The sequence below is a fragment of the Rhipicephalus microplus genome, chromosome 3 (genome assembly GCF_043290135.1).
Source record: "Rhipicephalus microplus isolate Deutch F79 chromosome 3, USDA_Rmic, whole genome shotgun sequence".
Classification (NCBI taxonomy): domain Eukaryota; kingdom Metazoa; phylum Arthropoda; class Arachnida; order Ixodida; family Ixodidae; genus Rhipicephalus; species Rhipicephalus microplus.
Window position 1 is genome coordinate 97,824,078 of NC_134702.1, and position 23,564 is coordinate 97,847,641.

The 23,564-nt window shown below is 43.2% G+C and overlaps 2 protein-coding genes across 2 annotated transcripts; one reads left to right on the top strand and one right to left on the bottom strand.

The window, feature by feature from the left end:
- Nucleotides 1-585: 585 nt before the first annotated feature.
- Prosbeta1 (proteasome beta1 subunit) lies at nt 586-15,373 on the bottom strand. The gene is made up of 6 exons (XM_037423350.2): nt 15,215-15,373; nt 14,949-15,016; nt 13,790-13,921; nt 11,489-11,618; nt 6,118-6,262; nt 586-784 (listed from the first exon to the last, which is right to left on the bottom strand). Exons 1-6 carry the CDS (start codon nt 15,338-15,340, stop codon nt 657-659), a joined length of 729 nt encoding a protein of 242 aa, XP_037279247.2. The 5' UTR covers nt 15,341-15,373; the 3' UTR covers nt 586-656.
- Nucleotides 15,374-15,892: 519 nt separating this feature from the next.
- On the top strand, nt 15,893-23,564 carry LOC119186003 (transposable element P transposase). The gene is made up of 11 exons (XM_075887961.1): nt 15,893-16,226; nt 17,022-17,136; nt 17,331-17,399; nt 17,473-17,535; nt 17,614-17,664; nt 17,974-18,036; nt 18,102-18,137; nt 18,218-18,280; nt 18,431-18,496; nt 19,374-19,783; nt 20,241-23,564. The coding sequence occupies exons 1-11, from the start codon at nt 16,068-16,070 to the stop codon at nt 21,996-21,998; spliced, it is 2,853 nt and encodes a 950-aa protein (XP_075744076.1). The 5' UTR covers nt 15,893-16,067; the 3' UTR covers nt 21,999-23,564.

Genomic DNA, 23,564 nt, shown 5'->3' on the forward strand with positions numbered 1-23,564 from the left:
GAGAGACAGAGGTGCGATGGGATTTGCAGCTTTCTTTATGCACTAAGTTTATGTACGTGGCAGTTCCAGACAGTGGCATTGCTACGCCAAGTTTACAACACTGTCTACAAGCGAATGAAGGCCCCTTACAGTGCTTGTGGCCGAGCAAATTGGCGCATAACTACAAGGAAAATCTAGGCACCCAGGCTCTACCAGTAGAAAGAAGCAGCGCCAGAAAAAAGCCTCACTTTTGCACGACATGTATCAGAGGTAATAAATGCGACAGGCAGTAGCGGCTCCATATCAGAAAGAGGAGAACAGAAAGCATTACCTACTACAGAAGAAATGTAACTTACCATAACTTATAGTTGGACCAGTTCATACCTAAATTTAAGAAAAATCTAGGTGCATTATCAGCAGAAAGAAACGCAAGAGTGTTAGGGTGTCTGTTCTCGCAATTTCTGTTCTAAACAAGGGCATTACCATTGTCCAGGGGCCCTTGTAAGCAGGCTGAGTGGCATCTTCAAAAACGTCGTTACCAATAATGCCTAATACTGTGCATTGATTATGCAACCAAGTAATACTGTGCATTGATTATGACTGAAATTGATGACTGGCCAGCACAAAAACTTTATTGATCTCCACAAAGCAGCAAATTTGCAAGCATAAGGGGCTGATCATCCCTGGTAAAACTGCGGAATCTCGTCTCCTGTGAGGACCGAGCGCTCCACACCATCCTTAGTGATCACTCCTAGCCGCACAACTCCTCCGCTGCTGCCATCGCGAGCGATGGCCAGGGCGATTGCTGTGAACAGGCAAGAAAGAGAGAAAATAAACTTTTATTTTGAGCAAGCCCACTGTGCGCCCAGCTGGGCGACCTCTTTATTCCAGGTAACTACGGGCATTTGCCATATTTCATGCCTGTTCAACCAGGCTTGAAAGGAGATAAAGAAATGCAGGCATTACTGGAATCGAGAGAAGTTTGCAATCCACATCACAGGTAACATACCCTTGTTTCAGTGTGCCACACAAAAGCCAGGTCTAATACTTTACTGCTACCCCAAAGATGAGACAACAATTGTTGCGTTATACTATACTCGCAGACAACTTTCTTGGCAGTGAAGGGAGCCTTACAGGGGCGGAGCTACTGCACATGCACAGAGAAATCTCGATACAACGAGCCTGAGGCGACCGCTAAAAAAATCATTTGTTATTTTGAAAAGTCTTTGTAGTGAGAGTATTAAAATTTTGTGCAAAAATCATTAACACAACCACGGGAGTCGCATAACTCTGCATCCGCGATCGCAATGTGTTCTAATAAGCGCGAAAAAAGCAAACGCAAAACATTACGAAACCAGTGCACATTTATTTAAAAAAAAGAGTTTGATCGTTGCCTGATGGATGCAGCTCGGCAGCCATTAGAAGCATTCGCGTTACGTAACAATTCTTTGTGTTGGTTAGTGCGTGCTGTTTAAAAACTGTCCTTGCTCTTGCTGCAGTTTTCTTATGGTATGAGTATTATCGCTCATCAGCTAAGCTGAGGAGCATACTTCGACATCGCACTGTGCTTTGTGTTCAAACCTTAGTAAAGCACGCTCAAATGAATCATCGGTGCTTCGTCCCATAGGTCACCCCTGTCGAGTTTTTCACTGTTGCCGAATTCCTTTCGTGCTGCTTCCAAAGCTCATCATGAACGTAAAACCATCAATCTAAAGGCAAGAAAACGGCCGTGTAACAAGCAGGTTAAGCTCCTTGACGAAACGAAGGCAACGCGGCGAAATGCCGAAACACTATTACTCTATGCTTCATTTGTGCCTAATACGGAAACCTGATGAAAAAAAAAAATAATAATAATAACACAGCTGATGGCAACAGAACTATTGCACATTTGAATAGGGTAGGTGCAAAGAAAAATATGTGGGCATTTCAATGATGACGATAGTAGCAGGTACTAAGCTGGGCATTGTTTCCACAGGAGCGAGTAACTTTATAATATTGTTATTAGTTACATTGAAGTGTGGAGATACGAGGGCGATAAAATTTGACACGTCATACTGAAACTTACAGTAGTGAAATATTTTTACATTAAGCTAATAAACATTTGGAGGGAGATTTCCGAAAAAGTTGATAACCTGAAAAAAATCCTATTCTGAGATTCGCTATAACGAGATTTGACTGTACTTCTTTGCAAAGTAGTCTGTCTGGTTCAGCTCTAATTTCAAATGACACTCGTGCCAGCTTAACAACATTGCTTATCATTTGCTTATTCAGCTAGACAGCAACTTGTAAGTGTAATTCGTCACAAGCTCTTCCCGCGAGTCGTCTTAATTGCTGAAGGGCCAAAAGTGCACAGCTCAAAGGGTCCTTCCAACACTATTAAACCACCCATTTTTTTATTCCTGGGTTGTGCAGACTGAAGTACAGACAGACTAATGCAGCAATAACGGCAGTGATAACGACACACAATCTGGAATTATTCAAATAAAAAAATTGAAAAAACTAAAAAAATGCCAACTCTCAACTCAATTTTCGCGGGGTCACCTGACCATGTTTGACTCGCCCGTGACGACGGAGGGCTGCCGCAATGAAATAAGCTGAAAGCGCCAACGTAAGGGAAGCTCGCACATCACTGTTGCTTGTTTTTTTCCAAAGTAATGTTAACCCTGTTGCCAAAGTAACAAACGTGGTGCCCGAGGCCTGGCTCGCCAGAATGTGAGAGGAAGCTACTGTGTCAAGGCGAGGTATTTTCTGCCGTTTTTTGCAACATTCCGTGTCACTCTCTCCTCTTATTCTGAAAAAAAAAGAGTTTGTGGGAGGACGAGGGCGGTGAAGTATTGTTGACCCCTCGCGAGTTGTTTGGTGAGCCGCCAGACGAACTACAAGGGTGCATTGCACCCCCTTTAACAACAATGAAGAGCGTACCGGTGGTACCGAAAGAGGCAGCTCGCAAACTATGGAAGAGAGAGAGGGAAGCCTTTCGTATGGACATACGGCCCGCACAAACCACAAATCCAGAGGCAAAACCGTAGCCAGCATCTCTGTCGTGCTTTGTAGTTGCAGTGATCTTTTTTTGTGGCTGCCGTGTCTGTTCGAGGTTCAATGAAAAAGCACAGAAAAGAAAAGTAAAACACATTAGTAACCTAAGTTTTTATCCCCAGCCACGAATGCTTCTCAGGTTACATTTCTCCAATCACAGGCCTCAGCCCTCCGTTGTCATCTCCGCCAGCAAAACTTCTGGCGAGTGCCACTATGTGCTGATGCAGTCAGCAGGGATGCAGTGATTTCGTGTAGTGAATTAAAATACTAAATCATTTGACATCGACACTTAGACCAACAGTAAAATTATCCCCAGCCATCACTCTAAGCAAAACACAAATAAAGATAGGCGATTCAAAAAGTGTTGGAAGGCCCCTTTAGGACAAAGCCGGCATTTTGACTGCGAAGTGCACATATGTACATGTAACGTTTTCACACTTGCAAAAATGCGAAAGCACAAATTAAAACGAATGTTTTTTTTTGTTCATGCAGCATCTCTAAGTAAACAGGATTCCATAAAATATAAAGTAATTTTTTAATAATTTTCACATGGAAAACGCGGATGCGATTGTGGAACCATGTTCTTTAGTGGTGGCACATGCCCAGTTCGGCTCGGTAGCCTTCCATTCGTTGCCAAGAAAAGTTGCCCTTGACTAAAACAAAGCGCAACTTCAATTATACATACTCCGGTTTCGCAGCAACCCACATCTTACAACAAGTTGGTTTGGTCTACGGAAGATACCCATAGAAATAATGCATTAAAAACGTTGGTCATACGTCAAAATTTTACGCCAACCCCGCATCCTACGACAAATTTCCGATTCCATCCGAAAGAAAAAATCGTCTTTACTCGAATAGAATGCCGACCAAATATTCACGAGTGCCAAATAAAAACTTGCGTTTCCTTCAGTTGACAATTAGAAAAGTAGAGATGGAGATAGGAAGTCTTCATGGCTGTGATTTTACGACCCAAAACAATGATTATGAGAGACACCGAAGCAGAGGGCTCTGAAAATTTTGACCATTTGGTGTTCTTTGAAGGGCCCCACCCAATGTTTCACAATTTTGAGCTAATGAGTGAAAATGCATACATGGGGCGTTCACGATCACGTCTGTCAAAATTTGCAATGCTATGTTCCGCGGAAATGGGTCAAATTTCAAGATGAACGCTGCTTGCCCTTCCTTTTACGGGCGCACGCCCCGAGAATGAAGGGATTACATAGACGACTGTGCTATGACGTTGCCAACAATAGCACGTGACACGGAGAAAATTATTTCACATGACATGTGAAGTGTCATTTGCTGATTGAGTATATGAATAAAGCTAAAAAAAAAATAATGAGACACACAGAGGAAATGTGTGCATATTTTAAATTTTTTTCTTGTGAATTGCAACGAGATGAGCAGCTAATGTATACCTGCATTTTTCGTGCGTTCGAGTCCTTGTGGTTAGTGCATAGAGCAGGTGCCAGCCCCGAAAATGAAATTAGTAGTCATGCGCGTTTGAGCACTCGTTATGCTCATCTATTCTACCACGTCTAAGCCAGCATTTCCAAATGAGCGCACACTAAGGCATCCATCCCACAGAAACAGTCAGTAGACCATAAATAATGCTGTTAAACAAAAGAACGCCGCTTGTGTGCTCGGCGATTGGGCTGGCTCGGGTGCGTCGTGTGCACGTGACGCCTTGCTCGGATGTCAGAGAGGGTAGGGAAGAGATTTGGCTTGCGAAGGCTTTGCGGAGTGAGCTGCAAGGGTTTCGAGCTCACCTTGTCCCATCAAGCTTTCGCATCGGTTCAAAATAATGGTCTTCTCAGCTTGTAATGAATCGACTGAAAAAAGCCTTGTGGCATAATGCTCTTCACCGGAGACACAACAACTTCCAGTGTCCAACTAGAGTTTATTATGGGGCCTAGTGAGGGACCCTTTAATGTGCACCAACATGGCACAGTACACAGACTCTACCACTTCGTCTTCATCGAAATTTCACCGCCTCAGCCGGGATCGAACTCGCGACCTTCAAGTAAGCAGCGAAGCACCTTAGCCACTATTCCACAGAGGCGGACCGAAAATTTGTTTTCCTGGCATATCATGCTCTTCTGCATATGCCTTGATCGCATTTGTATCGAGGTAGTTACCTAGACAAGTTCTATTCACACAGAGTAGCTTCAGCTGGCCGAAAAGGTCATGTACAAGATCCTAATATTTTCAAGCTTACGGTCCATGGAAACTTTCCTTGGCTGACATACAGCTGATCAACACACAGCCTTGGTTTGCGGAACTCGCAGTCACAGGCTTGAGCACCCAAAAGGGTGTGATGCAGCCATTTGCGCCATGTCAAAGAACTTTCACTTGACGTCAACATTCATAATAACAGCGGGAAAACGCGCACGGCTCAGTAAGGCATGAAGGCATTCTAAACAAACTCGTGGTAGGTCATCATTATGTGATCGCATTAATACTGTCATGCAACAAACCATAGTCAATAGAAGTACTGGACATGATCCGCATGTGAAATGTCTAAAAAATAGCAGCCAATAAATTGGAATGAAGTCAGATCAAACGCACATTTGCCATTAAAGCAATGAGAGACACGCACACGAAGGATATGATGTCGTGACAGCAATTTGCATATGCTTATAGACAGCAGAACAACTGCCGCAGTAGCTTAACTGGTAGAGCATCGGACATGTTACCCAAAAGTTGTAGGTTCAGTTGCTAGTGGCGGCAAAGTTTTTTCATCTACACTCAAACTTCATGTTACAACAAAATAAATTTGTTTTATCCGAAAATTCATTATAAAGGCATATTCCTAGCACTTTATCTATTGCAACACTATTCCTCATTTACTTCACTATAACCAATATTTCGTTATATCCGGGTTTGTTATGTTGAGGTTTGAGTGTATTTTCATTTCTTTGCATATATATCATAATCACTTCACTACAGTTGAGACTACAAATAATGTCCCTGATACTTTCCTTGACTTCGCTGTCAGTTGGTCTAATTAGGTTATTCTTACCACAAAGAGATAGGAACTTCGACATAACGATACTTGGCGAACCCTTCCATCGAGGTTTGGCCACTACAAAACAAGCTCACCGTTTTTGACAAAGTTGAGACACTCGTCCTTGCTCATGCCAGGCTTGTAGTTGGCGTCCACGTAGCCATACAGATAGGTACTGCCCGAGCCACCCATTGCCACAGGCTGACGCAGCAGCATGCCTCCCAGTGGCACCATGTACACCTGGACGTATAGAAAGACAAGCAGTACTAATCTTGGAGACTCGCTTGAAGGTACAACAAAGAGAAACATGATTATATGGGTTAGTATTGTAGTGACAAAGAGGAAGACGACGAGTTTCTGTGGCTGCTGCTGATTGTTGAAGCATCGGTCACAGTAGCGTTTCAAGGAGCTGGCAACGTTAGGATGTGAATTTTTAGACTGAAGCGAGGGATTCTAGCAACCTTCACCAAATGTTTACAACGATATTTTATTATGAAGCAGCCATGTCTTAAAACAGTCGAGGTAGCACCGGCAGAACATGAAGCTACATCATGCGCAGAACAACCGCAGAAACTTGTCTTTCCATCCTCACTGCAGTGAGGATGAGAAACTATAGTGAGTGACAAGCTAAGAATAAAAAAAATGAAAGCATATCCACGGAGTGAATGATGATGAGTGGGGCGAAGCGTCCGTCTGTCTGTGTGTCCGTCGGTCTGTTTCGGTTGCACCTGACACAGGACAACGTTAGACTAAGAGGAGCTTCTCCCCTAAAAGTAATGTGCACCACTGTTTATTTGTATTATGTGCGTCCAACTGTGGCCACTATTTATTATGACACTGCACTGTGACGCTGCACTGAGACCGGCCTTCATCAATTCGGTTTTCCTGTGGTGTTTTCTTGTCAAGATGAAGCTATTTCCAATTGCCATCCACTCGAGCTCCCCATCATCCTCACCGGTCGTCATTAGATGCAGACATTTCTGATTGTGCAGTGTTTCAAGTGCACCGAAGAGGCAGAGCTTTATGGCGTTCCATAGTTTCGGCAGCGTGAAGCAGCAACAGGGCATCTTATTCCCTGCGTCGCTCAGATGCACCAAGCACATCGCCTGAGGGTGACCACTTTTAACGATTGTCATCGCAGTCATTTGTGTTTTGTGAAATGTGCGCGTCTGTCATTTACCGCCCACAAAAGTCATGGCCCCAGCGTTGCCACACGTGCTTGTACGAGTGTGTTAGTCAAATTGCGTTATGGTGAACTTAGAATTAACGAATATCTTCAGGCTAAAGTCTTTCAAAAATCCCTCTCAAAATGTCCATTGGTTTATTGTAAATGTGTTTCACCACGACAAATTCAAGAATACTGCATGTTTGAGAATAACATATCGAATATTATCCCGCCTATATTTCAACAGCACTTCAAAATAATGAATAGCGATCTTAAGAAGTTATTTGTGGCTATGGAAATAATGCCCAGCTCCAAACTAGCCACTATCATCATCATCAGAATGCCTGCGCATTTCTTTATGTGCCCACCCTATTCAAATAGGTGATAGCCCTATCGCCATCATTACCGCATAGTACTTTGCGCCATTGCTCCTAGCTTTAACTAAGAGCTTGTTACACGGCTATTTTCTAGCCTTTTAAGCGGTGGTTGACCATTCAAGATGAGCACTAGAAGCAGCACGAAAGGAATGCTACGACAGTGAAAAATGCGACGCGAGTGACCTGCGGGATCAGGCCACTGATCGAATACAACACAGTGCGTTGACAGAGCATGCACGTGAGCTTAGCTGACGACCGACCAGATTCCTACGATTTGACACGAGAGGAAAACGGCATCGAAAGCGAAGATAATGTTGAAACACGGTGTGCGAACGTACATGAAGAATTGGTATTTAACGCCAATGCTTCACCATGCGAATGAAGGATGCTAACGCTTATTTTATCTTTGATTTGATTTATTGTTTTCCATTTACACACAAGTGCAACATAGTGGCAAATGGAGGTGGGTGAGAGAAAAGCAGTCGAGCTGCCCACGTCAAGATAGATCGCCCTCTTCCACAAATAAATGTGCACTGGTTCAGTAATATTTTTTTTTTCTATCTCGCTTATTAGAGCATAACATGGTCGCGAATGTATACACAGGACAGGTAGGAGACTCGCGTGATTGCGTTTACGTTTTTTGCGCAAATTTTTCATACTTTCACTACAACAACTTTTTAAAATAACGAATGATCTTTAGCGGTCCCTTGAGGTTCGTTCTATCGAGATTTCACTGTACTTGGGTGTCGCAACAAGGCAATCTTGGTGCTCCTGCAATATGCGCTGGGGTGTGTGCCTATACGTGTGATGCGAGTACGGACGAGGCAAGGTCACTTCAAATTTCCTGCAACAGCTCACTGTGATATCACAGATTTTTACAGCAGCAGCTACTTTCAACTAGATTCTTCATGTGCATATAACTGTAGAGTCCAATCTCGTTATAGCGAACCTCAGGAGAAAAATTTTTTCCAAATTAACAACTTTCTCCGAAATCTCCCTCCAAATGTCCATTGGTATAATGTAAAAATATTTCACTACTATGAATTTCAAAATACCGAATGTTTCAGAATATCCCCTGATATACTCACAAGACTTCAAAATAACGAATAGCGGTTTTAGAAAGTTACTTGCAGCTCTAAAAATAATGCTCTGTTTCGTGCCTGTCACTATCATCATCATCAGAACGCCCGGGTATTCCTCTGTCTGCTTGCTCTATTCAAATGTGCAACAGCCCTATCACCTCATCGCTCCATTGCCGTTTTTTTCATCTGGCAGCTTTACCGGAGCACTTGTTACAGGGCTGTCTTCTAGCCTTTAAGTTGGTGGTAGAACTTTCCAGATGAGCCCCGGAAGCAGCATGAAAGGAATGCTACGCGAGTGTTAAATGCGACGCGAGTGACCTATTGAATGAAGTCGCCGATGATTACCCATGCATGCTTCACTAATGCTCGAACAATATGCACAGTGCGCCGATGAAGCATGCACGTGAGCGTACCTGACGGCTGATATGATCCATACCACTTGCGTGATGAGGAAACGGCGACGAGTGCAAAGACGACGTTGAAACAGCGCGCACGCACCAACGTAAAGAATCGGCATTTAGCACCGATGCTTCGCAGTGTGTAAAAAGCATTTCAGCTGTTTGAGTTTCCAACATCAGGATACATCGCACTCTTCCTCAAATAAACGTGCACTGGTTCCGTAATACTCCACGTTTGTTTTTTCTTTATTATTAAAGTGTAACGCTGTTGCGAACATATGCACAGCACAGGTTGGGTTTACGATTTTCATGCAAAATTTTAATACTTTCATAACGACTTTTCAAGATAACAAATAATTTTTAGCAGTTCCTTGAGATTCGATGTATCAAGATTTCACTGAATTTTGTTCTAAGGAGGCTATGGCTCAAGGCGTCAAGTTTTCAAAAATTTCATTCAGTGAATGTGGTCAAAATACAAAAGCAATTGAAATTCACATCACAGTGGCATCCAGATGCTGTAACTTCTGCATGAAATTCTATTTGCACTAGAAGAGAAAGTTGGGCTAGTTGGTGGTTCATGCTTGGGATCTAAAAACGGTGCAGGAAAGAGACAAGGAGTAAAGAAGAGACGACACAGGCGCTGAACTCACAACTAATATATGTGCGTGATAAATGAGTTTGTGCGTTCCAATAAAGTTTTAGTTGCAAGTTCAGCCCCTATGTCATCTCTCCTTCAGTGCTTGTCTCTTCCTTTTTCACTGTTTTTACATCTCAAGCACGAAATTCTTGAATGAAACTCTGGCTTACACCTACTGTTCTAATAGCAAACCTATGATCACTAAATTAAGGACACAACTGTCAATGATAATTTGCAGCATAAGCTGAGTCAACCATCAAAAGGCAAATATCAAAAGACAACCGTAACACTTTTTGACACACACTTGAAATAATTTTTTTCAATATAGCGTTGCAAGTTCTTTTTTCTTTCTCCTTTATTCGAGCTCTATTATATTGTGAAGTGTTGTGCATTCTTTTGATTAATGTTGTGTGATCTGCACTTTGGGAACTGTTGAAATACAATGACCTAATGCATTGTTAATTTTTTTACAAACTAGTTTGTAGTTATTAACATGCACTGCAGCGTTGTTCTGAGTTTACTTCTGATTTTTACTGTAACCCCCCTTACTCAATGCCTTCGGGCCTGTAAGGTGTTTTTCAATAAAACAAATAAATAAAAGCCAACGTTCATGCCTTGACGCTGATGATACTCCGGATTGATGTCGCAGGCCTTTATCATAAAATTTGAAATTCGACAATCTTATACTGCTGCCTGAAGAATAGCTTACTGTAAAGGTCACCACAATGCGTGCGAGTTTCTGTAATAGCATCCAAAGAATATAATTTACATCAGGACTTCAGACTACGCAGCACGGCAGAAGTACTCAAAAGAGCAATCACTTTGGTGTGGTTCCCACTTTTGTTGCTTGTCTAGTCGTCCTTTATTTTTTCCCTCTTTTCAGGTGCTATTCATAAATCAACATGAACACCATGCTGTAAAACACTAGTTTAAGTAAGACCTGCCTTGTGCACAATCACGTCCACCTCGGTGGATCAATGACTAGGGTGCTCGGCTGCAGACCCGAAGATCGCGGTTTTGATCTTGGCCGCAGCAGTCGCATTCCGATGGAGTCGAAATTATAAAAGATTCATGTACTGTGTGATGTCAGTGCACATTAAGGAATACAGATGGTTTAAATTTCCAGATCCCTCTACTACAGAGTCCCTCTTACTATTATTACTAATAAGGAAAATCGCAGTGCTTGCTCAATAAATCATCACGTGGGATTTTACGTCCCAAAACCATGACATGAATACGAGGGACACCGTAGTGGAGTGCTCCCGAAATTTCGTGCACTGACATCACGCAGTACATGGGCCTCCACCATTTCACCTTCATCAAAATGCGAACGCCTCGACCGGATCAAACCCACGACCTTCGGGTGGACTGCCGAGCACCGTAGCCCCTGATCCACCAAGGCGGACATTGCTCAACAACTCAGGCATGCAAAAGAACCACAAGATTAACATTACTGAAGCTGCTCATTCCACATATTAACCATCAAGCTTTCAGCACATGCGTTACCTCTCACAAGAAGAGATACTAGCCCTCACAGTCAACACACTGTAATCTGTATTTTGCCAAGACTGACACACTGAAACATAGTCTTATTTTTCTACGTTCATCGAGTGTCTACACAGCTAACAGCAGCAGTCTCTTTCAACTGATTGTCAACATGTTACGAAAGCATTCATTAATGCATTTTAGTACGTTTACATGCCAACCCAACTCACCTGGGCTTCTTGTCTACAGTATCTAACAAAGAAAGCCAAACGTATGCATCGAGAGGACATGACTGATGCTGAAAAAAACTGCCCCGCCTTACCTGGCCACCGTTCTGACGGTCCCATCCTGCGCAGATTATGCCAGCCACCAGCTGATCACGATAGTTGTAGCAAAGCTCCCGGAAAATGTTGGCGGCTGTCTCCACCTTGGCTGGCTGGCCAGTTTCCATTCTTTGACGCAGAGAAAAAGAGTGCACCAGAGCTTCAAGCAAAAGCAAAATCACAATTCTTTGAAAGCATGCAATTTCACTATGCTAGAAAAAAAAGGGCACCTTTTTTTAAAGAGTACTAGAAATGTTTGCCTGGTGATACGACTACACTGATAAAATACATGGTAGATATGATTGCGAGACGTGCCACGGTAGGGGAATCTCTCAAATGAAATTGCTACTTAAACGGAGCCTCTAATATGATTGGGTTTCTACTTGGATTTTGCACCCCTGTTCATCTGTCAGTAAATGAAGCTCGTGTTAAACGAAACACATTTTCCTGGAGAGCTATTCTCGCGGTGTCTGATTCGCCGGAGGGCGTTCAGTTACGTAAAAAAAAAAAAAACGGTGAGCCATGACGCGTTTCACAATGCCGCCGCACCGCACCCTCCAGCGCATCCTCCGCGTGAAAAGAAACTAAATCGATGAAATGCAGAGTAAGAGCACTTTTGAACAAACCTGAAAACTGCGAAAGTGTGTATGAACGTGTAGAGATGTTCGAAGAGCGATGCAGGAAATGCTTACAGACTTTTCAGGGGCGTCAGGCGGGCGGCCGCGTTAAACCTAATTTAAGGGCTAACGTGATCAGAGTCTATGCATGGCATCAGAGATGTGCGTCTATAAGCGGATCTCTGGGGGCAGCATTCGTTGTGGCGAAACACATTCCGTCTTTCTCTTTTGTGTCGAGAGTTGTGGAAACTGCTTGCCGTCAAAATGACGTTGCAGAAGAAATACCCAAAACAGGCGGTGCACTCCAGCTGACCAGGAGAGACCGAATTGGACATGTGGACACCACGAGAATAGCTCCCCTGGTATTTTCAGTAGTGTGCTCTATTAGTCACCAACTAGTGTTCCTTAACTATTACCTTAAAGGTACAGGTCACTTTATGGTACTTGCTTTCTTGAGCGCAACACAAACCTTAGTTGGAGTATTTAATCACGGACTGAATGAAAGGAAAATTTCAGGGCTCAGTTTTTTTTGTTAGAGACAATGTTAATGAGAACAGTCAATCAAGTCAAAGAAAGTATAGGTGATGCTATTTGTAGCAATTACGATATAAGTGTGAAGAAATAAAAGTGGACGTAAGAAAAGACAACTCGCTGCCGGCCCAGTACAGATAGCCTTCGAGTAACTGAGTCCCTGCCGGTGGCAAGTGGTCTTTTCGTCCACTGTTTTAATTTCCTCACAACTTGCATTGTAATTACTACAAATAACATTCCCTATACTTTTTCCTTGACCCTGTGTTGGTCCTCATGATTCCCAGAACAGCAATGTAGAAAACACTGTGAAAGATATACGTAAAAAAAATTCTTTTGAACTGAAGTCAAATACACACAACACACGCTGTAAACAGTGGGAGGCAAACGCAAGAGCGTTTCATTTTTATGAGGTGGTTTGCTATGCATGCGTGTACTTCTGCGCATTTGTGCCGCGGCTTGACATGTTCTAGTAATTGCTGCCCCAGCAATGCCGCTTCTCAGTGTGCAATTCCTTTTACATCGTAAGCAGCTAAGAACAGAGCAAGGATCAATAATATCATGCATATTGTAATTCTGAGCACAAATGGTGCACATGAAAGCATGAGACTACGTACAGCAAAGTCAATGACTCCATAATCCAGCTTTGAATCTCTTTTGCTGGGTTGCACAGCATGTTATATTTCGGTGATTTTTAAGTGCAGTTTAAAAACACAAATTTTACTCAGACAGAAACAAGGAACTTTGAATCTTTCAGAATAATAAGAATTACTGGGGTTTTTGTTCCAAAACCATGATCATTAGGAGGAACACCATAGTGAGGGGCTCTCAAAATTTTCATCCCCCTGGGGTTCTTCAACGTGCACCTAAATCAAAGTGCACGGGTCTCCAGCGTTTCCCCACAATATAAATGCAGCTGCTGTGGCTGGGATTAGATCTTGTGAACTGAGGATCGGCAGCCGAACACCTTAACCACTAGACCTAAACAGCGGCTTACAACCAAAACAAAGCAAAACAGGCGGTACTAAAGCCTAATTTAAGCTTCGTCTTGTATTCCGAGTGTAATGTTACTGTCTGCACTCCTAAAACCACTAAAACCAAGAAACCCTCAATGTGTCCACACCACCAAGGAATAAACAATAAATGGTAACTCACTCGTAGAAACTGAGGTGGTAGGTCACTATGTCTGCAATGGCCTGTGTGTCTGCAGCAGAACCCGAGCGGCAGCAGTAGATGCGGTCAGTCACTCGTGTCAGCTTGTCGGAGACACGGTTGGCTACGTAAGCCCTGCAAGAATGCCATTCAGGTTAAGGCCATGATTAACCAGCATGCAACCATTTAAATTAACAAATGTGGAAAAGAAACACATGCCCCAAGTTATGGAAACCGCTTTTTCGGTGAGAATAAAGTCGGCAGCTTATAGTCATAGGCAATGAGCAAGAGACATCATCGGAACAATACACATCATCAAAATAATATGAAATGCAATATATGAGGCTTTCCATGAAAACCTCATTCTAAGGAAGATTACAGGTGAATATAGATAGGCAGGTGACATGTGAACAGGTACAGAATGGTGTGTGTGTTGGCGTGCGGGCAATATGGTGTGCTGCTGTTCATGATTTCATAACCATAAGCTTATTTAAATGTTTTGCAGCAGAGCTGCGTGTGCTGGTGTAACATAGATCGAGACAGAGTGATCAGATAAAAGAAATTCGTAGGGAAAGGACGGCTTCATTTAGTGCAGGACAGGGGGATCTTGTGATCACCGGCTGCAAACGCAGCTCTGCTGCAAAACGTTTAAATAAGCTTATGATTATGGGATCATGAACAGCAATACACCAGCTTGCCCCCCCGCGCGCGCACGCACGCACACACACACACGCGCGCGCTGAACATTTTTAATGATGGCTTGCGGGCATCAGGAACAGGGTTACATTCAAGTGATGTGATGATGCGATCACAGAAGCTTCCAGTGTTTCCAGGAAGCTAGGCCACGCACACAACATAAACTGATGTAGTCATGTACCTTAAATTGTTCTCATACAGTGAAGAGCACTTACACACGGGGTTGCTGCTAAAGTACTGCGTTCGCAAGATAGTCATTCCATATCCTTGCGAACCTAGGAGCGAAAGTAGATCTACAACGCGAGTAAACTCATTTTTGCGCCACCATCACTACGATTCCGGCAACGAATGCAACGTGAGCCAAGTCATACTGATTAAGCTAGCTTTTAACGTACACTCCACAAACGCAAAACTCCCCGAAATGTAATAGATATAAGAAAATAAAAAGCATTATAACTCAATGTACCCTGTGCTCGTCCTAGAATCCGCTCCGATCACGACGCCGCCATCGAACTCCACCGCAACCACAGTTGTCTGCAATAAAAAAAAGCACCATGATTACCTGAATCTCCCACAAATAACAAAACACGTGTTATGGTTCACGAGTTCAGGAGGCTAGCTCTGAGAGAAGTGCATGTCACTGCCAGCGCCGGTCACACCATGCACCCAGCACACATGAAACAAGCAATTCTTCTCACGAGTACGCAATCAGCTACACTAAAAGTCGCTCACCCCTGTCGAGTGCTCGGAGCTCATCCAGTCCGGGACGACGTCGCTCAAGTCAGGAGGTGCGAAGTAATTCATATCCATACCGCTTTGAGGAAACGAAGGATGACCCAACACATTTGCCATCGCCATTTTTAACGCTTGAAACTGATCACGATGTTCGTGCGGCTGTTGTACAGTTACTAGCCAGAACTATAGCCAAAGCCACAGCCTCCTAGATTTTTTGTTTTTGCCTGCCACATGAGCGCGAAACGCCCATCATCTGTGGCGGCGCTACCTACGTAGGGATAATAAAGTCCCTGAAAAATAAACTAAAGTAGCGCCATTTGTGTCAATGTGCAGACTCCTCTTCCCTCGCGTGCATTGCAGATAGTAAACGACGCTAGTTCAGGGGCTGTGTGGCTCCTGGCCGCAAAGATGAGCTTGTGCTCATGTTTCTGTTAAAGCGCATCTGGGCGCTGCGGTTCTAGGCGATGCACCGAAAGAGTGATTGAGAGAAAAAATATAAAAAGTAACGTTAAATACGACAATGTGACGTGTATATAAGCAAGTGGCATGCAGTGGCAAAAGACATCAGCGCAAGCACGCAATACTCAACGCGATAGCCCACCGTTTGCATGCAAACGCGCTCAGCGGTGACGCTCTCGATGGCAGCGCCACTGCTGTCCGTGTAATAAACTCGGCGGTGCTAAGAATCTGCAGCATGACGCACTAGCCTTTGTGAAGGTATCGCAAACGCCATTTTGTTTGTCCACTTTCGCGGTGTTTGTTTGTGGCTAGGCGTGCGCGCTTGGTATTGTTGTGTAGCCGGAGTTCGACCGCGCGTGAGTGTGTGCACGGTAATCCTGCACGTTTCGGGATGCCGACCTGCTGTGCCAGCGGTTGCAAAAGCAGGTACAGCAGAGGAAAGAAGCTATTTTCGCTTCCGCGACGAAAAGACAATGCCGCTCGGCTAGAAGTGTGGCTCCAGCGTATCGGAAGGACCGACTTGGACCCTGTATCGTCGAGGCTTTGTGAGGTGAGTACCGGCAAGCTAAACTCTATCGTTTCGCTTGTATTTGTGTTTACAGTGTTGCGGTACTGTCAAGCTCGAGCATCACACAAAGAGAGTAACCGCGTCGATGGTAAACGTGCATGCCAGTTGAAACGCGTGCCGCGTTTAGTGCCGTGTAAACGTTGCGTCTCTGGCTTGATCCATGCCGACCGCGGCGGCTGCATTTTCGATTGAGGCGGAAATGTTGGGGCCTGTGTACTTAGCATTATATGCACGTTATTGAATACCAGGTGGTCGAAATTTCCGTAGCCCTCCAAAAGGGCATTTCTCATAATCAAATTGTAGTTTTGGAACGTTAAATGCCAGATATTATTATTATTATTATTATTATTATTATTATTACTCGTTTGATCCAGAAATAATCGTCGACTATGTTACAAAGTAAATGTAATGGATACATTCAAGTGCTAAACTAAACTTTGTTTTTTGGCCGACGTATACTTAAATGACTCCCGCGTGTATGGGTGTAAGGACTTCATGTATAAAGGCGTGGGCAACGACCTGAATGTCGCATCATTTCGTTTAAGCATGTGCTCCAGCGTGCTCAGTATTCAGAAGCTCTGTGGTTGAAATAAGGACACGCAAGGCTAAATGGTGCGTATTTCTACATACTGTATGCACCGTGTGCTAGTCTGGTGGGAAGAGAATGTGGCAAACAGTGCGTAGTCGTGTACGTGTTGACACTAAAGGTTATTTTAGTTTCTTTTAGAGCGTGCTGTTTCATTGTGTAACAGTAGCCACGAATATTTCCTTACCTAGGACCACTTCACTGAGGACCAATTCGAGCCGATACTGCTGCGCAGGTTTGGTATTAAAAAGTTGAAGAGAGACGCGGCGCCTACGATCTTCAGTCGAGAGCATTTGCAAACGTCAGGTAAGCCAATCGCGTTAAAAAAACTGGAGAATGTTTAGTCCGTCTTCATTGTTTTCTGCATCACCCATAATTACTTCTCAGCCTTTCACTAACCTGAAACATGTCATCTTGCATATAGGTGTTGTGCACTGTTTGTGTATAGCTAATGGCTTTTCTTTGGTATAATTAATGAATTTTTTTTTTTCATTCTCCAGAATGCAATGATTCAGCCCGCTCATCTTGTGGCCTTAATCTACTACTAACAGCAGCTGCTCTTGTTGATGGTGAGTTGACAGTTAAGCACATCTCACGCCTTTTCCCTTTTCGTTATCATTAATACATGTTTGGATTATGCAGAAGCCAAAGAGACACACTGCCCATCAGCTACGAATCTGCTTCTGACACCAGCTGCTGTTGATGGTGAGTTCTTACTGCATTTATTACTTACCGTAATTACAAACGTGCTTTATGCCTTCATTGATGTTTTATAATATGCAGGCTATGGAGTCAACAGTGATGCCACTCAAGCAGAGTTAGGTTCTTCACAAGGTAACGTAGCTAACACACATGCTGCATGTAGTCGAAGCATTGTAACGGCTTGTAACTTGTATCCATTGGTTTATATATTTTACAATCATGTCTGTAAGGGTGTGCTGCAGATCCACAACATTTTGCTCCGCAGTATGGTGTTCACATTGAAAGCATTGTCGCTTGGGTTTTGGCATGCATTCTTATTACTGAAAAATTGTAATGCACCTGTGCGTATTGTAAATGCTTCAAGTAATGTTGATGCTTGTTTGCCAAAATGCGATGTAACAGAGGTGATGGTCTTCTTCAATTTGTCTTTCTCTTTTTTAGGTCACACTGCCACTGATTCAGCACCATCGGATTTTCCAGAAGGTAATGGCAGTGACATGTTGCTTTGAAATTTCACATAATTTATTGTTGATCTCATGTTGCAGATGCACCTTCAAGTTCCGAATGAGACGCACTGCCAGCTTGTTCAACAGCTTGTTCAGCAGGTGAGTGCTACTTTTCATGATTTGTATAGGCATGTGTCTGCCAGATGGTTTTGTTGGTTCCAACTATCATATGTGCGCAGGTGTGGAAACCACCCATGAATCGAGCTGCCAGCCATTTCAAGCTTTGACGGTGCCTGTTGAGTGTGAGTGAAAGTTCTGTTCAGTATCATATACATTTTTTAATTTTAGTCACTGGCCATCCCTCATTGCCTGTGCTGCAACTGTGCTAATTTAAAGCTTTGGTGACTGTACCGGTCTTCAGTACTACTAATAAGATTATCCGTCATTTACAGCTCAGCAGAACTTTTGTGCTGCCTGTGGAGGATTTCTGTCTGCTGAGGGCACAGCTGATGTCACCGGTAAGTGTTCAGTGCTACTGTTCTCACACACTATGCAATATACACTTGAGTGTCGCACATCGCCGCCTACAGGAAATTGCGTGCGCGCTCATAACAGATTGATATATTGGTGCATTTAATAGTGCGGATGCGCTCCTAGTACTGGTGCCCTGTTTTGTTTCTTTTGCTGGTATGATCATTCTTGTAAAGCGAGAGTAGTCGCACACAACGTAAGTTTATTGGAGGAACATGTAAGCTGTGTATTGTGTACAGTAATGCATAGCACACTGCTACACACTGCGCAACATCACACTATCACTTGTGACAAGCAATCAGCTGCCGTCTTGTAGCAATTCTCTCAAAAGAAGCTACAACAGTGGAACCATGGTACTCTCCCCACTTTGTTTGAAATAGCCACCGCCATTGATAACCCTACGTCATAACCGAGAGTACGTGCCGTATATTCATGTCTTTACTCATTACTAACTATTCGCATAGCTAGGAGGTGGTACACCGGACACTTGCTGCTCCCAAAATGTCTTTCTGCCTTCACACGCAGAGCACAAAGTGAGACGTGACCACACTTGACTGTCCTGCCCCTATTTCGGATCAAGGACACGCCCCCGCCAAAAAAAAGTTCAGCTGCATGCATTGCGGGTTCTGCGCAGCTCCATTTGTCCCTCTTCATTGAGCAACAGTGTCAGCCTATGCTGTTTGTTAAAACCACTGTTGTGTTCTCAAAAAGTTACGCTTACGCTTTTCTGCTGAATAATATGGAGTGGCACTGATATTTTTTTTGTTTCTTTAAATCCTTATGGTTCTCCCTCACATGCTAGTCTGGGTTAAATAGTGAAATTTTCAAATTCTTGTCACTTCCTGCTCAATCTGTGCTTTGCAGGCTCCAGTTCAAGTAGTTGGGATGCTGATCAAGCAGCAGTAGCTGCCCTTCACAAAAGAATAGCTACATTGGAAGAGTGCTTGAACAACATGAAGCGGAAAGTTGCTACACTGCAACAACAGAAAAGCAGAGCAAACCGTAGAAACCATGAACTCACGCGAAACATCAAGAAGTACCTGTCACCAGATCAACTGCAAGGCATGTGGACTTCCAGTATGCGAGGGAAGCAATGGTCTACAGAGACTATACAGAAAGGCCTCAAGCTCCGTTTGGCATGTGGATCCAGAGGCTACAATGCGGTCAGGGAGCTTGCTGTACCCCTTCCGAATGAAAGAACTTTACAACGTCGTGTTGAAAACAAGTTCTCACCAGGAATTCTACATGAGGTTCTGAAGTCCCTTGCTTTAAAGGTGAAAGGATGGTGTAGCTGAATATATTTGTTACATTTATTCTCGTAAGCATCTCTTTCAGCAGTACACCTTGAGCAAAAGGTGAAACCTTTTCCAGAGCCTTCCACTATGGCATGTCTCATGATCGTATCATGGTTTTCGCACAGAAACCCTAATATTTATTAAGCTTTCATGTGTTGCTAGTGCCAGTGTTAGTGGCTGTCACTGCACTCTTCGTCGTGCACGTTTTAGCGGCCATTCATAAAGTTTCCACAACATATTCTCACCTTTCCTTCACTTATGACTTCAGGTCCTCTAAGGCACAATTCCACATAAATTTCAATAGGTGATAATCTTCTTGCATGCAAACATCGAAATACAGCTTGCACTGTGCACTGCCTGTTTATTCTTGAAAAGCATGGTATTTTAAATGTCTTTATTAATGCCTTCGTTGCCTAATGCATGTTGCATATTTCAGATAACCACCATGAAGGAGCATGAGAGGCATGCAGTTCTGATGGTCGATGAAATTCAGTTGAGCTCAGGGCTTGCGTTTGACCAAACGACTGGCACTGTTATTGGAAGGCCAACTTTACCTTTGGCCGACGGTTCTCTGCCACATGCTGCAGTGGCAACGCATGGACTTGTTTTCATGCTGGGTGGGGTTACACAAAGATGGAAGCAGACAGTTGCTTATCATCTTACTGGAAACTCGTTCAGCAGTGCTGCAGTTCAAGAACAGTTGATTGAAATTATTCAGAAATGTGAAACAATCGGGGTTCGTATAGATGCAGTCGTTAGCGACATGGGTGGTGTGAATATGGCGCTCTGGAGAGAATTTGGCATAGTTGTGGGAAAGCATTCTGTGTCAAGAGTTTCTTGTTTTCATTCTGTTGACCAAAATCGCAAGCTTTATTTTATGGCAGACACCGCACATTTGCTAAAGAACTTGAGGAACCACCTCACACGTGGTCAATCTATTTTCCTTCCCGAAAATGTGGTCCAAAAGCACAAGCTGCCTTCGAATGAGGTTAACCTAGTGCCGATTCAGAAGCTGGTAGAAATAGACTCTGAACTGCAATTAAACATAGCACTGCACTTGAAACCATCCTTCTTGGACCCAGGACACTATGAGAAAATGAAAGTGGGGCCTGCATTTTCGTTGCTAAATCACGATACTGCAGCTGCACTACGTTTCCTGGTCCAAAGGGGAGATTTGCCCCAAGAAGCGTTGACAACAGCATGGTTCATAGAAACCATTTATAGGTGGTTCAAAGTACTGACATCACGTACAACGAAGCTTGGCATCAGCAAGTTAAATGATCAGAAATATGAGGACTCACTGATTTTTTTAAAGGGTATGGTAACTCTTTTTACAGATCTGAAGATAGGCTCTCCATCGAAACACGTGTGGAAGCCTGTGCAGACGGGCATAATTTTGGTGTGTAAAGTTGCATTGGAACTTCAGCATTATTATCTTAATGAGAAGGGCTTATTTTTTGTTTTGCTCAGCCGATTTGCCCTAGATGCTCTTGAGAATTTGTTCTCCACTCTGAGGGCGAAGAATGCAGTACCAAAAGCTCTTCAATTTCGTAGTGCTATTCGAGCTGCTACTTTGGCACAGTTCTTTCGGCCCAGTAGAAGTGGAAGCTATGCTATCGACAATGCTCCTTCCCTAGTTGGCATCGAAAATTGCCACCCAAGAGCTCCTAATAGCAATGATACAGAAGCTGTTGAATATGCCAGTGATCTTCTCGACATAAGCATGATGGAGCATGAGTCTTTTATTTACCTTGCTGGGTTTGTGGTAAAGAGTGTTGCAAAGCACACAGGGATTTGTGAGCAGTGCAAAACTGCCACAGTGTCGAACGAAGCTAGTGTTCTCACAAAGTTAAAATCCTACACTGATGACAGCAAGCTCGTATCACCAGGGCCAGCAGTACTTCATTTGCTCGAAACAGCTGAGAATATGTTTAGAGTGAATAGCAAGAAGCTTCTGTGCAATGAAGTTACGATTGGTCAACTTGTGGCCATCACTAATGACAGTGTGCAAGCTGTCAATTGTTTTCCACCTTGCCACAACATTCAGGAGAGGTTGCTGAGAGCATTTTTTAAAACCAGAATTAACATTCTTCTGCGGAAAGAGAATATGCGTTTGGCAGCTGATGAAGCTAAAGATGCAAAAACTGGTAGTCGTAGCATTGGAAAGCAGGCTGCTACAACCAATGTAAAATAGTGTGTATGCCTCATTTCTTTCGTGTTTTCCTTCCGTTTTTCTATGATGCATATGTGGTGTGGCCTCTTAACCTAGTCTGTAGGTACAGTACTCACGGATGGAAATGCAGGAATTACGGTCTCAGTAACGAACATACTTTTGTTAACACTGCGTTAAGTTCGGGTCATATTGGCGTAATATTGAGTAGAATGTGTATATCAGAGCCAAAATTATTCTTAGAGACTATATTTATCACTACATGATGTGGTTATTTCGAGCAGGTGTGCATACCAGTTATCCCCAAAAAAATGATGTTGCATTTGAATCCCCAAGTACCGTACATGAGGAACTGCAGTGTTTTGTCCTGTTGTGATTTCATTTCAACAGTAATTACTTATCTTTGATCCGTACAGTTCAGAGCAGATGTTTTCAGTGGCCGTCATAATGTCATTGAAATTTCTAACACGTTTGCCCTGTTTGTTTCAGGGTGTACATTTTGGTCCTTTATAAGCAGTTCCCTTTAAGTAGCTTGGGTGGTGTCTCGATCTCATTTACGTTGTAATTCTGTGTGACTAGAGTTCTTGATGAGAAGCTTTGTTAACTTAGCTAATCTTATTTTTAATATTCTGTGTCAAGTGTTCCTGTTTTTCATTATGCATCTCATCACTCGGGAAATTTCGCTTACTTTCTGCCTTGGTGGTTTACCGCCTTAAATTTCTGCTTCAGATGTCAGTGTAGTAATGGTTTTGTTCATTGCCTCTGTGTCTGTTTTCTCGTTTTTCCTCTCTTTGCTTTGCATTTTTTGCCACACGCAATTCTAAGCTCGTGTATTTTTATTTTGACTTCTGCTAGGTTGGCCTGTGGCTGATTTTCCTCTTGTTGTCTTGAGGCTGAAGCTATTGTTACCCTATGATTTTACAGCTTTGCACTTGTTGTTGAGGGCAATTATAAGCTCGTGTGTTTTTATTCCAACTACATCTGGGTTGGCCTCTATTTTAGTGGCTAATTTCGCTCTTCTTATCTTCAGATAGAGCTGTTGTTACCCTCACTAGTCTATGAATAGGTCCGTGGTTTTGCTGTGCCTATTACATCTGTTTTATTAAGTCTTTTACGTGTATGTCCTGTTTCATGCCTACATATCTGCATAATATGTTTTGCATATCCCCAGTAGGGGCTTTCCATGTCTAGTTCCTATTCCTGTGCTTTCAAAAGTTCAATATGTGTACTTCATTTCATTCGCTAAATTCCACATGTGGAGTGTTAATCTTGATAAAGGTGTTTGGCACAAATTGTGTCCACTTGTCGCTAGTTGTGAGTGCAACACGAATGCCATCGCTTTTCTTTACTCTTGTCATTGTGATGTGCACATACATATAGCAACAAGTCACCGTTAACACATATTTCATGTCATTTATTGTGTACACTGCATAATTATCATGTATGATTGAGGCAGTCCTGCATTTTCATGAAATGTTGAATAAATGTCATGTTTTGTGCCCTTCATCCAGTTTTTGCATAGAATCAACTGTACTTGAACTTTGGTGTTTATCAATAAAGTGACATTATGGAATGGGGTTTCCTAATGAA

Excerpts from the sequence above, each read along its gene's own strand:
- LOC119186003 (XM_075887961.1), top strand. The coding sequence starts at position 16,068 with ATGCCGACCTGCTGTGCCAGCGGTTGCAAAAGCAGGTACAGCAGAGGA. Across the intron at positions 17,400-17,472 it reads AGCAGCTGCTCTTGTTGATG|AAGCCAAAGAGACACACTGC; the intron begins GTGAGTTGACAG and ends TGGATTATGCAG. Across the intron at positions 18,497-19,373 it reads GGGCACAGCTGATGTCACCG|GCTCCAGTTCAAGTAGTTGG; the intron begins GTAAGTGTTCAG and ends TGTGCTTTGCAG.
- Prosbeta1 (XM_037423350.2), bottom strand. The coding sequence starts at position 15,340 with ATGGCGATGGCAAATGTGTTGGGTCATCCTTCGTTTCCTCAAAGCGGT. Across the intron at positions 13,922-14,948 it reads GATTCTAGGACGAGCACAGG|GGCTTACGTAGCCAACCGTG; the intron begins GTACATTGAGTT and ends GCATTCTTGCAG. Across the intron at positions 11,619-13,789 it reads TACCACCTCAGTTTCTACGA|AATGGAAACTGGCCAGCCAG; the intron begins GTGAGTTACCAT and ends TCTGCGTCAAAG.